Source organism: Salmo salar, chromosome 19, assembly GCF_965601325.2.
Source record: "Salmo salar chromosome 19, fSalSal1, whole genome shotgun sequence".
Lineage (NCBI taxonomy): Eukaryota > Metazoa > Chordata > Actinopteri > Salmoniformes > Salmonidae > Salmo > Salmo salar.
Window position 1 is genome coordinate 46,950,430 of NC_138309.1, and position 14,552 is coordinate 46,964,981.

General features: G+C 39.4%; 1 protein-coding gene across 4 annotated transcripts in view; it reads right to left on the reverse strand.

Annotated features, from left to right (window-relative positions):
• The window catches only part of LOC106578860 (protein shisa-6), a 125,212-nt gene extending 111,562 nt beyond the window's left edge, over window positions 1–13,650 (reverse strand). For all 4 annotated transcript variants that reach the window (XM_014158094.3, XM_014158090.3, XM_045702358.2 and 1 more), the window contains exons 1-3: window positions 13,541–13,650; window positions 12,002–13,007; window positions 8,266–8,426 (exon numbers count right to left, since the gene is read on the reverse strand). In XM_014158094.3, the coding sequence (XP_014013569.1) occupies window positions 8,266–8,426; window positions 12,002–12,534 (694 nt within the window). In that variant the 5' untranslated portion in view covers window positions 12,535–13,007; window positions 13,541–13,650. The remainder of the gene's footprint in view (window positions 1–8,265; window positions 8,427–12,001; window positions 13,008–13,540) is intronic.
• Between the last annotated feature and the right edge of the window lie 902 nt (window positions 13,651–14,552).

Genomic DNA, 14,552 nt, shown 5'->3' on the forward strand with positions numbered 1-14,552 from the left:
AATCTAATACTAGACTCACCAATAATGAGAATGTGTCATCTAAAACTAGACTCACACATACAATGTGTAATCTAATACAATACTCAAACATACTTAGAATGTGTAATATAATACTAGACTCACCCATACTGAGAATGTATAATTTAATGCTCATCTCACATATACTGAGACTGTGTAATCTAATACTAGACTCACCCATACCGAGAATGTGTAATCTAATACTAGTCTCACCCACACTGAGAATGTGTCAACTAATACTAGACTCACTCATACTGAGAATGTGTAATCTAATACTAGACTCACCCACACTGAGAGTCTGTAATCTAATTTTAGACTCACCATACAGAGAATGTGTAATCAAATACAATACTCAAACACACTTAGAATGTGTAATCAACTACTACACAAACAAATACTGAGAATTTGTAATCTAATACTAGACTCACCCATACTGAAAATGTGTAATCTAATACTAGACTCACCCATACTGAGAATTTGTAATCTAAAATTAGACTCACCCATTCTGAGAATGTATAATCCAAGTCTTGACTAACCCATACTGAGAATTTGTAATCTAAAACTTAACTCACCCATACTTAGAATGTGTAATCTAATACTAGACTCACCCATAATGAGAAACTGTAATCTAATACTAGACTCACCCATACATAGAATGTGTAATCTAATACTATACTCAAACATACTTACAACGTGTAATCTAATACTACACTTTCACATACCGAGAATGTGTGATCTAATACTAGACTCATCCATATATAGAATGTGTAACCTAGCACAAAACTTAAACATACTGAGAATGTGTAAGCTAATACTAGACTCACCCGTACTGAGAATGTGTAATCTAATACTTGACTAACCCATACAGAGAATGTGTAATCTAATACTAGACTCACACATACTGAGAATGTGTAATCTAATACCAGACTCACACATACTGAGAATGTGTAATCTAATACTAGACGCACCCATTCTGAGAATGTGTAATCTAATACTAGTCTCACCAATTCTGAGAATGTGAAATCTAATACCAGACTCACCCATACTGAGAATGTGTAATCTCCTTCTTGACTCACCCACACTGAGATTTTGTAATCTAATACTAGACTCACCCATACAGAGAATGTGTAATCTAAATGCCATACTCACCCATACTGAGAATGTGTAATCTAATACTAGACGACTCACCCATAAAGAGAATGTGTAATCTAATACAATACTCAGACATACTGAGAATGTGTAATCTTATACTAGACTCACCCATACTGATCATGTTTAATCTAATACTAGACTCTCCCATAATTAGAATGTGTAATAATACTAGACTCACCCATAATGAGAATGTGTAATCTAAAACTAGACTCGCACATACAGAGAATGTGTAATCTAATACAATACTCAAACATACTTAGAATGTGTAAACTACTACTACACTCACCCATATATAGAATGTGTAATCTAATACAATACTCAAACATACTTAGAATGTGTAATCAAATACACTTAGAAGATAATCAGCTTTTCACGTGTGTTTGGTCATCAAATACACACATACTGAGAATGTGTAATCTAAAACTAGACTCACCCATACTGAGAATGTGTAATCTAACACTAGACTCACCCATAATGAGAATTTGTAATTTAATACTAGACTCACCCACATGGAGAACGTTTAATCTAATACAATACCCACCCATACTTAGAATGTGTAATCTAATACTAAACTCACCTATTCTGAGAATATGTAATCTAATACTAGACTCGCCCATAATGAGAATGTGTAATATTACTAGACTCACCCATACAGAGAATGTGTAATCTAATACAATACTCAAAAATACTTAGAACGTGTAATCTAAAACTAGACTCAAACATACTGAGAATGTCTAATCTAGTACAATAATCAAACATACTTAGAATTTGTAATCCATTACAAGAATCACAAATACCGAGAATGAGTAATTTAATACTAGACTCACCAATTCTGAGAATGTGAAATATAATACCAGACTCACCCATACTGAGAATGTGTAATCTAATACTATACTCACCCATACTGACAATGTGTAATATAACACCATACTCACCCATACTGAAAATGTGTAATCTAATACTAGACTCACCCATACTGAGAATGTGGAATCTAATACTATACTCACCCATACTGACAATGTGTAATATAACACCATACTCACCCATACTGAAAATGTGTAATCTAATACTAGACTCACCCATACTGAGAATTTGTAATCTAAAATTAGACTCACCCATTCTGAGAATGTATAATCCAAGTCTTGACTAACCCATACTGAGAATTTGTAATCTAAAACTTAACTCACCCATACTTAGAATGTGTAATCTAATACTAGACTCACCCATAATGAGAAACTGTAATCTAATACTAGACTCACACATACGGAGAATGTGTAATCTAAAACAACACTCAGACATACTTAGAATGTGTAATCTAATACTAGACTCACCCATACATAGAATGTGTAATCTAATACTATACTCAAACATACTTACAACGTGTAATCTAATACTACACTTTCACATACCGAGAATGTGTGATCTAATACTAGACTCATCCATATATAGAACGTGTAACCTAGCACAAAACTTAAACATACTGAGAATGTGTAAGCTAATACTAGACTCACCCGTACTGAGAATGTGTAATCTAATACTTGACTAACCCATACAGAGAATGTGTAATCTAATACTAGACTCACACATACTGAGAATGTGTAATCTAATACCAGACTCACACATACTGAGAATGTGTAATCTAATACTAGACGCACCCATTCTGAGAATGTGTAATCTAATACTAGTCTCACCAATTCTGAGAATGTGAAATCTAATACCAGACTCACCCATACTGAGAATGTGTAATCTCCTTCTTGACTCACCCACACTGAGATTTTGTAATCTAATACTAGACTCACCCATACAGAGAATGTGTAATCTAAATGCCATACTCACCCATACTGAGAATGTGTAATCTAATACTAGACGACTCACCCATAAAGAGAATGTGTAATCTAATACAATACTCAGACATACTGAGAATGTGTAATCTTATACTAGACTCACCCATACTGATCATGTTTAATCTAATACTAGACTCTCCCATAATTAGAATGTGTAATAATACTAGACTCACCCATAATGAGAATGTGTAATCTAAAACTAGACTCGCACATACAGAGAATGTGTAATCTAATACAATACTCAAACATACTTAGAATGTGTAAACTACTACTACACTCACCCATATATAGAATGTGTAATCTAATACAATACTCAAACATACTTAGAATGTGTAATCAAATACACTTAGAAGATAATCAGCTTTTCACGTGTGTTTGGTCATCAAATACACACATACTGAGAATGTGTAATCTAAAACTAGACTCACCCATACTGAGAATGTGTAATCTAACACTAGACTCACCCATAATGAGAATTTGTAATTTAATACTAGACTCACCCACATGGAGAACGTTTAATCTAATACAATACCCACCCATACTTAGAATGTGTAATCTAATACTAAACTCACCTATTCTGAGAATGTGTAATCTAATACAATACTCAAAAATACTTAGAACGTGTAATCTAAAACTAGACTCAAACATACTGAGAATGTCTAATCTAGTACAATAATCAAACATACTTAGAATTTGTAATCCATTACAAGAATCACAAATACCGAGAATGAGTAATTTAATACTAGACTCACCAATTCTGAGAATGTGAAATATAATACCAGACTCACCCATACTGAGAATGTGTAATCTAATACTATACTCACCCATACTGACAATGTGTAATATAACACCATACTCACCCATACTGAAAATGTGTAATCTAATACTAGACTCACCCATACTGAGAATGTGGAATCTAATACTAGACTCACCCATACTTAGAATGTGGAATCTAATACTAGACTCACCCATAATGAGAATGTGTAATCTAATACAATACTCAAACATACTTAGAATGTGTAATCTAATACTAGACTCACCTATACAGAGAATGTGTAATCTAATACTGGACTCACCCATACTTAGAATGTGTAATCTAATACTAGACTCACCCATAATGAGAATGTGTAATCTAATACAATACTCAAACATACTTAGAATGTGTAATCTAATACAATACTCAAACATACTTAGAATGTGTAATCTAATACTAGACTCACCCATAATGAGAATGTGTAATCTAATACAATACTCAAACATACTTAGAATGTGTAATCTAATACTAGACTCACCTATACAGAGAATGTGTAATCTAATACTAGACTCCCCCATACTGAGAATGTGTTATCTAATACTAGACTCACCCATACAGAGAATGTGTAATCTAAAGTGTTTCCCTCCAGTCGTTCATTTTGCTACAGCCCGTCCCGATCTTATTATCAGCTGATTATCAGCTGTTATCAAACACGTGAAAACCTGATTATCTTCCTCAATAGCATGCAGTGAATTTGTAATAGATGAAAAGAAGAAGTGAGTATGACATCCTGGCATTTGAGAATTCTCGAGTGCCACATACATTAAAACATCATATTTTTGTATACCGTCAGCCTACTATTTAGAATGAAAGTACCGCTATTCGGATACGGCCTCAGTCTCTTCCTCTCTCAATCATCTTTCTTTCTCTCTCACTGTGTGTGTGTCTGTGTGTGTGTCTGTCTGTCTGTCTGTCTGTCTGTCTGTCTGTCTGTCTGTCTGTCTGTCTGTCTGTCTGTCTGTCTGTCTGTCTGTCTGTCTGTCTGTCTGTCTGTCTGTCTGTCTGTCTGTCTGTCTGTCTGTCTGTCTGTCTGTCTGTCTGTCTGTCTGTCTGTCTGTCTGTCTGTCTGTCTGTCTGTCTGTCTGTCTGTCTGTCTGTCTGTCTGTCTGTCTGTCTGTCTGTCTCTGTCTGTCTGTCTGTCTGTCTGTCTGTCTGTCTGTCTGTCTGTCTGTCTGTCTGTCTGTCTGTCTGTCTGTCTGTCTGTCTGTCTGTCTGTCTGTCTGTCTGTCTGTCTGTCTGTCTGTCTGTCTGTCTGTCTGTCTGTCTGTCTGTCTGTCTGTCTGTCTGTCTGTCTGTCTGTCTGTCTGTCTGTCTGTCTGTCTGTCTGTCTGTCTGTCTGTCTGTCTGTCTGTCTGTCTGTCTGTCTGTCTGTCTGTCTGTCTGTCTGTCTGTCTGTCTGTCTGTCTGTCTGTCTGTCTGTCTGTCTGTCTGTCTGTCTGTCTGTCTGTCTGTCTGTCTGTCTGTCTGTCTGTCTGTCTGTCTGTCTGTCTGTCTGTCTGTCTGTCTCTCTGTCTGTCTTCTGTCTCTCTCTCTCTCTCTCTCTCTCTCTCTCTCTCTCTCTCTCTCTCTCTCTCTCTCTCTCCTCTCTCTCTCTCTCTCTCTCTCTCTCTCTCTCTCTCTCTCTCTCTCTCTCTCTTCTCTCTCTCTCTCTCTCTCTCTCTCTCTCTCTCTCTCTCTCTCTCTCTCTCTCTCTCTCTCTCTCTCTCTCTCTCTCTCTCTCTCTCTCTCTCTCTCTCTCTCTCTCTACTCTCTCTCTCTCTCTCTCTCTCTCTCTCTCTCTCTCTCTCTCTCTACTCAGACCTGCTTCACAATCCTGCAACCACAAAGCTGTCTCACGTTAACTGTATCTCTTCAGAGAGGCCATACCCCAGAGTACACCCTGTCAGTCGTGTTCTGTTCCCACTTCTCAGCCTTGTGGTCGAATCACGTTACCCCCGCATGCCGAGCGGTCACGGTCTCGCTGCGGTCTCTGTGTGCCAGCGTCTATCGTTTCCACCCTGCCAGAGATTGCCAGTTCCCTTGCTAGCCACAGTTATCTACACTGACAGGCCCTCTTTCTGTCTCTCTCTCTACTGTCTCTCTCCCTCTCTCTACTGTCTCTCTCTCTCTCTCTGTCTCTCTCCCTCTCTCTCTACTGTCTCTCTCCCTCTCTCTACTGTCTCTCTCAACCTCTCTCTCTCTCTACTGTCTCTATCCCTCTCGCTCTCTACTGTCTCTATCCCTACCTTTCTCTCTCTTGCACAAATTGGATGATTATGGGATGTATACATAGGAGATTACACCACTGACAGGGAACGCAGCATGCTGTGGACACACATTGTGTGCTCTCATACACACAGAAACTGAATAAACACACAATGTGTGCTCTCACACACAAACTGAATAAACACACAATGTGTGCTCACACACAAACTGAATAAACACACAATGTGTGCTCTCACACACAGGAACTGAATAAACGCACGAAGTGTGCTCTCATACACACAGAAACTGAATAAACACACGATGTGTGCTCTCACACACAGAAACTGAATAAACACACGATGTGTGCTCTCACACACAGAAACTGAATAAACACACGATGTGTGCTCTCATACACACAGGAACTGAATAAACGCACGAAGTGTGCTCTCATTCACACAGAAACTGAATAAACACACGATGCGTGCTCTCATACACACAGAAACTGAATAAACACACAATGTGTGCTCTCACACACAGAAACTGAATAAACACACAATGTGTGCTCTCACACACAGAAACTAAATAAACACACAATGTGTGCTCTCACACACAGAAACTAAATAAACACACAATGTGTGCTCTCACACACAGAAACTAAATAAACACACAATGGGAGACTCATATAAACACACACACACACACAAAGTAATGAAGCACACAGTGGCATGTACTCATGGATTCCAATGAAAGCCTGGCTCCCCCCCCCCCCCCAAAAAAAAGATGTATCTTTCATCTCTCTGTGTTACATAATTTTCCTTTAATTCGCAAGAGGCTGAATGTATCTGACCGGAGAAAGCGTCCAAGCAAGCGAAACAGCGCCCCCTCTGTCTCTGTATGTGTACACACTATCTATCTGATGCGTCTGGTCCAAAAGGGTATGATATTGTTGCCGCCCGTAGCATTCAATGCAAGAGAAGCCAGCGAGCATTGATGAACAAAAATTATAAAATAATAGCCAATCAGCATTCAGCTCAACTGTGAATGATCCTGGCGCACCGAAATAAAGTATCAAGGGAATCCAGTTTGGATTTGGCTTCACACCAATCACATCATATCAAAAGCCAAACGTTGTTGTTGACAGAAATAAATGTAATTGTTGCATCTCGTTGTGTTGTCCTCCAAAGGCTAGCGAGCTAACTAAAATGATCTCTTTCCTAAATTAGCCATGGATGGATAGGGATTTGGACTTGTGGTTTAACTTAATTCTTCGTACTGGCCAATGATTATAATGGCGAATCCGATCCAATCATTAGTTTATACATTATGCCCCTGGCCTGATGGAAGTAGGCTACTGTTAACTAGCTGGCTAATCGTTGCTCATGAAAGGAAGTTAGTCTAGAGAGCAAGCATTTTAGCCAGGTAGCCTTGGGACAACAACAACTAAAAGCGTGCACTGTATGACAGAGTGATAGACCATTTCGGCAACATGAAAGAGAGGAGAATGGAATTGGCGTTTCTCTAGAAGTAGGGTGAGTCAATATTTATTTTTTCTTGCAAGCACACACACACACACACACACACAGAAATTAGTACCATGGACAGTCATATGATATTTAGCTTACGTTGATTGGACTAAATTGTTTTGGGAATCTTTTAGTTGTCACTGTATTAGATTAAGCATATGTGATTAGATGATGTTGAAATGTTGTAGTTGAAATGGAGCTGGAATAGTGGAGGCAGCTCCTGTTTTCTTTGCGACTTGTGGTAACTCTCTGTGGTTCCAAATCAAATGTTGTTTCGTAGTCGGAAAACGTCAGAAACATGAACTTGCTTGACCATGCTGTAGGTAATGTAACTGTTTGTAATATGCAATATGCTTTGTGAACTTTAGGAGACAGATGTTGCTCTCTGGTTTTGTGTTGAAACAAATGTGTGGTTGAATTTATTTGCCACTATGTCTTCTTTTTCTCTAGGCCTTGGCCCTATATATCACGGTGGCAAGGCATATGAACTAATAGGTGATAGAGCGAACAACGCAATTATCACAACACATAGATTGCAATATGGCAAAAACATTTCTGGCTTGGCTTTCCCATTGATTGTACCCACGCAGCGCTACTGGAAACATAATGATTATGCACCAACACATTCACACACTTCACCCAGGATGCCCATAATTCTTCACCAATTTGTCTTTGAAGATATGTACCGAAAACAGTAGAATATATGTATCATACTATAAAGGTCACGTACCATGGTTGGACTTGGACTGGTGGACAGGGGTGTAGTGGTTCTTGGAGGAGGTTTGTTGAGGAGTGTTGTCTTTGGGAGAGCCGTTCATGGCTGAAAAGTTCTCACAGTCATATTGAGATATGGGAATTGGCCCCTGTTGCCTCAGGATGTCTGCAAGGGCCCTGTGGATACAGAGAAAAAAATGGCAGATTTTGATAAAAGTTTGTGCACCAAAAGTCACTGATACGTCTATTTAGCTCACTTCTCCAAGCATTTGCATTACACTCCAAGGTGAGTGAGAGTACATTTTTTCTTGGCACTGAATTGTGATAGAGAACCGTTATTAACCCCCTAAGGTATAAGGGCCCGGGGATGGGTTTCTACTGTACTAACATTTAAGAAGGTCATAAGAAGGATCATTTAGCTATTTGATTTGGAATTTTAGGAACCCTGTGAGTATAATTTGTTTTTGAAAAAAAAAAATATTTGATGAAATATTGAATTTGGTATTACTGCTATTACCCCATAGAAACACATTGAATAACATATTCATATATGGCAAAACAGACAGTCCAAAAATAAATCGAAAGGAAATAAGTTTCAAAGTGTCTGTCTTATATCTGAGAGATATAAGATAGATAAGCAGATTGTTTTTATATTTATTTTACCCATATTTAACCTCTTTTTTGGCACAACATTTTCGGCATGTCTCCTGGTCTGACAAATACCACTGTAGCTCTGCCACCTTTCACCGCAGATGCGGAAGACCGGCATCGGCAGATGCTGTGGATGGTGACGCAAGTCCAAGCTAGATACATCTCACTTAAACGAACAGATTCTATGGGGTTTTGTATTATGCTAATTAGATGTCCGCGGGGGCGTGGACATCCACTCTATTAGCAAAACAGTGAAGATAACAAATATACTAACAACAGAAACAGAAGCATAGTTGTGTTTATGAGAAGCCGTTATAATTGGGTTGAATTAGAGTGTTTTTCAGGCCGACACCAGGTGCATACGGAGGTATGGCACCCTCGAGGGTGAGAAGGAGAGGGGAGAGAGGGAACGGAAAAACTCAACAGCATCATGACAGAAAATAACACAAATATTTTTTTTTTTCTGGCTGAGCTTTTTGAAGAGGAGGAAATCAAATTATGTTTGCATTGCTGCAATTGCTCAAAGCCTTGTGCATGACAAATATATGTACAGCGTAACCTTTTCTGTTCTATAAATATTGTCCCTGTTTTATTTATTTCATATCTGAGTTTTGCAGTTATGTATTTATCATTGGATTTGCTGTGGTGCAGACGTGTCAGGCAACTACAATGATACTTTAACCTTAATGTTATACAACAGGAGGCTGCTGAGGGGAGAACGGCTCATAATAATGGAGTGGATGGAATGGTATTAAACGCATGGAAACCATGTATTTGATACCATTCCGTTGATACCGTTCCAGCCGTTACTATGAGCCCGTCCTCCCCAATTAAGGTGCCACCGTCCGCCTGTGCGTGACACATTATTGAATGTCTCTAGATTACTCCAGTGTTGCTCCACGCATATATAAAAGGACCATGCTTCATAGCGGGAGACTACAATGTGTATCAGCGGTTACTCATTGATGTGTGCTCTCCAGCATCATGTGTTGTCCACTAGTCTGTGGTTAAACGTAAGGTTGCAAAGCCCCAGAGGGAGACGGGAAACAGCTGAGAAAACACATAACTGCAGACCGCTACTTTGTGGAAGACTCCAACATAGCCCTGTTTAACCCATGTCAGTTCACCACTGCAGTCTGAGAATGCACACCACCACCACCACAGAGAACGTGTTGGTATGATAGGTGCTATGGGAGTAGAGTTAGGTCAGGGTGAGAGGGGTTGGATTAGAGATTTTGTTTTCTATTTTATGGTCTATGACAATATTGTTTGTTTTGACATAGCAAAGGCCTTGACATTGTATGAGTATTTTACGAGGGAAATGTCTATAGACATTGTTGTGCGTCTGGATTTATCTATTTGCATTTGAAGGGATGATGTCAGTGCTCTCCATAGCATTACATCGGCTTGATGTTATGATGCAGAAACTAGATTTGTCACAACACCTGCAGTGAAACATACAACAACAAAAAAAAGACATAAAATATACATCAGTAGGATCTGTCCTTCACCACACAACTGATATGCAAGCTTTCCCAAATCATGTAAATATTTCCCTTTGAACACCTCTGCAATTACTTTGGTCTTTCATGTGTACAAACAAATAAAATAAGGGTTCCTCAAGGGTTCTTTGGGAAGGCTAATGGTTCTATGTGGAATCATAATGACTCAAAGAACCTTTTGAGCCCTTCAATGGTTCTTTACATTTCACAAAAGGGTTCTTTGCTCTTTTAGTGATAATTAAAATGTAGGGGAGGAGGCTCATTAGAATATTTTGGGGTGTGGTTTGTGCATAGCTTTTTTTTGTGCTACCGTGAGTGAGAGTGTCATTCCAGTTAATATAAACAAATAGTTGTGTTGAGTTTTACATGACTACATTTGGCAATGATATTTCACTCATTTGAGAATGGTTGAATAAATCACTCAGTATTTATTTTCTCAGGGACCCCCAGCTGTTCCAGAGGTAGATCACTTAAATTGTTAATTAACACAGTAACACCTATGGAAGTTTAACAGTGTATTATGGCTCAACAATTTTTTTTTCAAATTATGGTTCTGCGTATTCATCTACAAAGAACCTTTCAGATTGAGAACCATTCTTCCATGAAGGTTCTATAAAGAACCATAAAAAAGCATTCTATATAGCCCCAAAAAGGGTTATAACCATAGCGGAACCCTTTTTTGGTGCTATATAGAACTAATCGTTCTTCATAGAACCTTAGGAAAGTGTTCTTTATAGCACCATACAAGTTCCATTTAGAACCTTATGAGCAGGGTTCTTTATAGAACCTTCAAAAAAGGTTCTAAATAGCACCAAATGGTACATGCATTTTGTTTTTATTATATTTCATTGGATTATACGGAATTGAGAGTAAACGCCAGAATGCTATTAAATCTGGTACACTAGGCTAGTTTACACACACAAATGATGGTTCTAAATAGTACAGATAGGGGTTATTTGGTTTGTAACGATATACATAATTTATTGTGTCTGTAAACTAGCCTAGTGTACTAGATTTAATGGCATTCTGGTAGTGGGTGATAAAATGATTTGTATAAAGCAGGACATAGCTCAACCTGGTTAAAAGTCAGGTGTTTTTTTCATATAGAAAAGTCTATATCTGTAGCCCACTGTACGAGGAACACACACGTGACACCTCACAGTACATTATATAAAATGTAGGTGAAATATGTACTCAATCTCATGTGACCATGTTCCAATGAACTCTGACCTCTGACCCATAATTGTCATAACAACTCTTTTCAAGGTGCAACTAGTCTTCTTAGTTCAAGGGTCAGACCTTTTAGTTTAAGGGTTTAGACTGCTGGGGGTTGTGGATAAGACCCATATTAACTATATTATATGTCAGGTTAATTATCACACTCAGATTATCCATAATATATTTTATACTGCATGGAACATGACTTCAATACAGAATGATATGTTCAACCACATTGACATTTTTCTCTCAAGACATAAAAGACCAGATCATGTTGCATCATGTTTCATATAAAAGGGGACTTTGCACCCAAGCAGACATGTATATTCATTCGTTCATTAATTAATTAATTCATTTATTAAGTCATTCATTCTGACTTACCTATGGATATTCATTTCCTGAGGAGGCTCTGTAGCTTTGTCATAGGCAACTTTAGCCGAAACTCCCACCACTAAAATAAAAGCTATGATCCCACAGGTGATGTAAACCGCAGTGTTCGTCTGGTCCATACTCGGGTCAAAAGGCTGTCCCGTCGAGGCTGGCGAAGGGGGGGGCGTTTTCACCCAGTCCGGCTTGTTGTAGTTTTTACAGCTTGACTGGTCTACTCTTTTTTCTTTTTCCTGGCAGCAGAACCGCAGGAAGCAGGACCCGCAGCAGTAGCGGTGAACCGTGTTGTTACACGCAAACTCTCTGTCAAATTGTCCGCTCACGTCGTAGTAACCCGTGCACGTATCGTAGTCCTTGGTCGTGTTCTTCTGCGGCGCAGCGGTGGGGATCACCGCGGTGATGTTGGTGTCTTTCGCCTTGGGAGTCCGCTTGGTCACCGGTTTCATCTTCTTGCCTCCTGTCCCGGCGCAGAGAACGCTCAGGGGATCCAGGTATATGAGGAGCAGCAAAAGGTGCCTTATCCCCATGGTGTGTCTAACTTGTCAATTCACTTCCGACGCGATGCTTGTGATCTTCTCTGACTTGGTAGTGAAGTGAATGTGATAGGGCTCTCAGGCTCTCAGTCCAACAAGGCTACAACCCTCGTCACCTGCCACTCGCGTTGGTCCTCTCACGATCGATACTGTTACCATACTGGCTAGAAGAATGAATAGCATCAGTATCGAAGACGCAATTAGTTAAGTATATCATTAATAGCAGCGCTTCTGAAACCCATTGCGCTCTGATAGAGAGAATCGTCATTCACGGAACTGCATGCCTTGGTTGCGCTCTGGTAGGACAGTCGAGTGCAGTGGACTGTGTGCTTTCCGCCGGGTTGGAGATGCTGAAAACGGCCGGGTGTCGCTGTCTAAGGTACTGATTTATGTGGGGCGCCTTGCGTCGAGTCGTCTTTACATGGCAGGGCTTGTGTTCACATCTTCTTGTTGTGGTGAAAGTTGCGCTATAGAGGAAACAAACCAAACGCTTCATAAGCCATTATCCGCACGTCAAGGGGAGTGCGTGAAGTCTAATCAAAGCTAACAATTTATCCACGCGATGGAAACCACAATCATTTATTCTTGAACGGCGGTATTTTTGTCACATCCTTTTCGTGAAATGTTTGACATTCAGGGATTCTGGGCTTGTCATAACGGCTGCATGCAGTCAAGACGCGCTTGTTTAAACCCCTTTCGATGTACAGACATTCCATTGCAACTGGAACTTTACAAATGCATTAAAGTTTTAGAATAACATTCGAATAGAGTAGAACCAATACATTCAAACGGTTTTAATTGCAGCCAAATATTTGTTTTCACTCAGTAAAATATCACCGAAGAATAGCATATGTTAATATATTAGGCTTACTTAAAAGTTATTCATTTTATCTTACAGAAAAAGCACAACACAACGCAATGTGATGTATTTATCTGCATGTTAATGCGAGGCACACGCAATAGTTTAAAGATTAAAAAAACGTATGGCGATGAAACCTACCTATGTCAAGATTCCCGTTGACTTGTTCTCTGTGTGGCGCGAGGAGAGTGATTGGAATAAGAGAGCTCAGCTCGAGCCCCCTCTTCTCTCCTCCCTCATCTCCCTCGCTCTGTCTTACGTCAAATCAATCAAATCCAAATGTATTCGTCACATGCTTCGTAAACAGCAGGTGTAGAATGACAGGGAAATGCTTAGTGACGGGCCCTTTCCAACAATGCAGAAATAAATAAAATACATACGTAATAGAAAAGTAATAACACCTAATAATTAAAGTAATAATAAATACACAAAGACTAACGATAACTTGACTATATACACAGGGTACCAGTACCAAGTCGAGGTGCAGGGGTACGACGTAATTGAGGTAGATATGTACATATTTATAGGTGTATTTAATTGAGGATTCCCATTATCTTCCTGGGCTTCAGCAACATTAATTAAGGCGTTATATACACAATTTAAAATATTACATTTCATAACACTTTTCACAACACATTTAGTGTCCCTCAGGCCACTACTCTACTACCACATATCTACAATACAAAATCATCCATGTGTAAGTGTGTAGAGTGCATGTCTTATCGTGTGTGCCTGTGTGTGTGTGTGTGTGTGTGTGTGTGTGTGTGTGTGTGTGTGTGTGCCTGTGCCTGTGCACGTGCGCGTATGCGCCTGTGTATGTGCATGTGCGTGTGTGTGTGTGTCTGTGCCTGTGTGTATCTGTGCCTGTGTGTGTGTGTGTGTGTCTGTGCCTGTGTGTATCTGTGCCTGTGTGTGTGTGTGTGTCTCTTCCCATTCCCAGCTGTTCCATAAGGTGTATTTTTATCAGTTTTTTATTAAAATCTGATTCTATTGCTTGCATCAGTTACCTGATGTGGAATAGAGTTCCATGTAGTCATGGCACAATGTAGTACTGTGCGCCTCCCATAGTCTGTTCTGGACTTGGGGACTGTGAAGTGACCTCTGGTGGCATGTCTTGTGGTGTATGCATGGGTGTCCAAGTAGTTTAAACAGA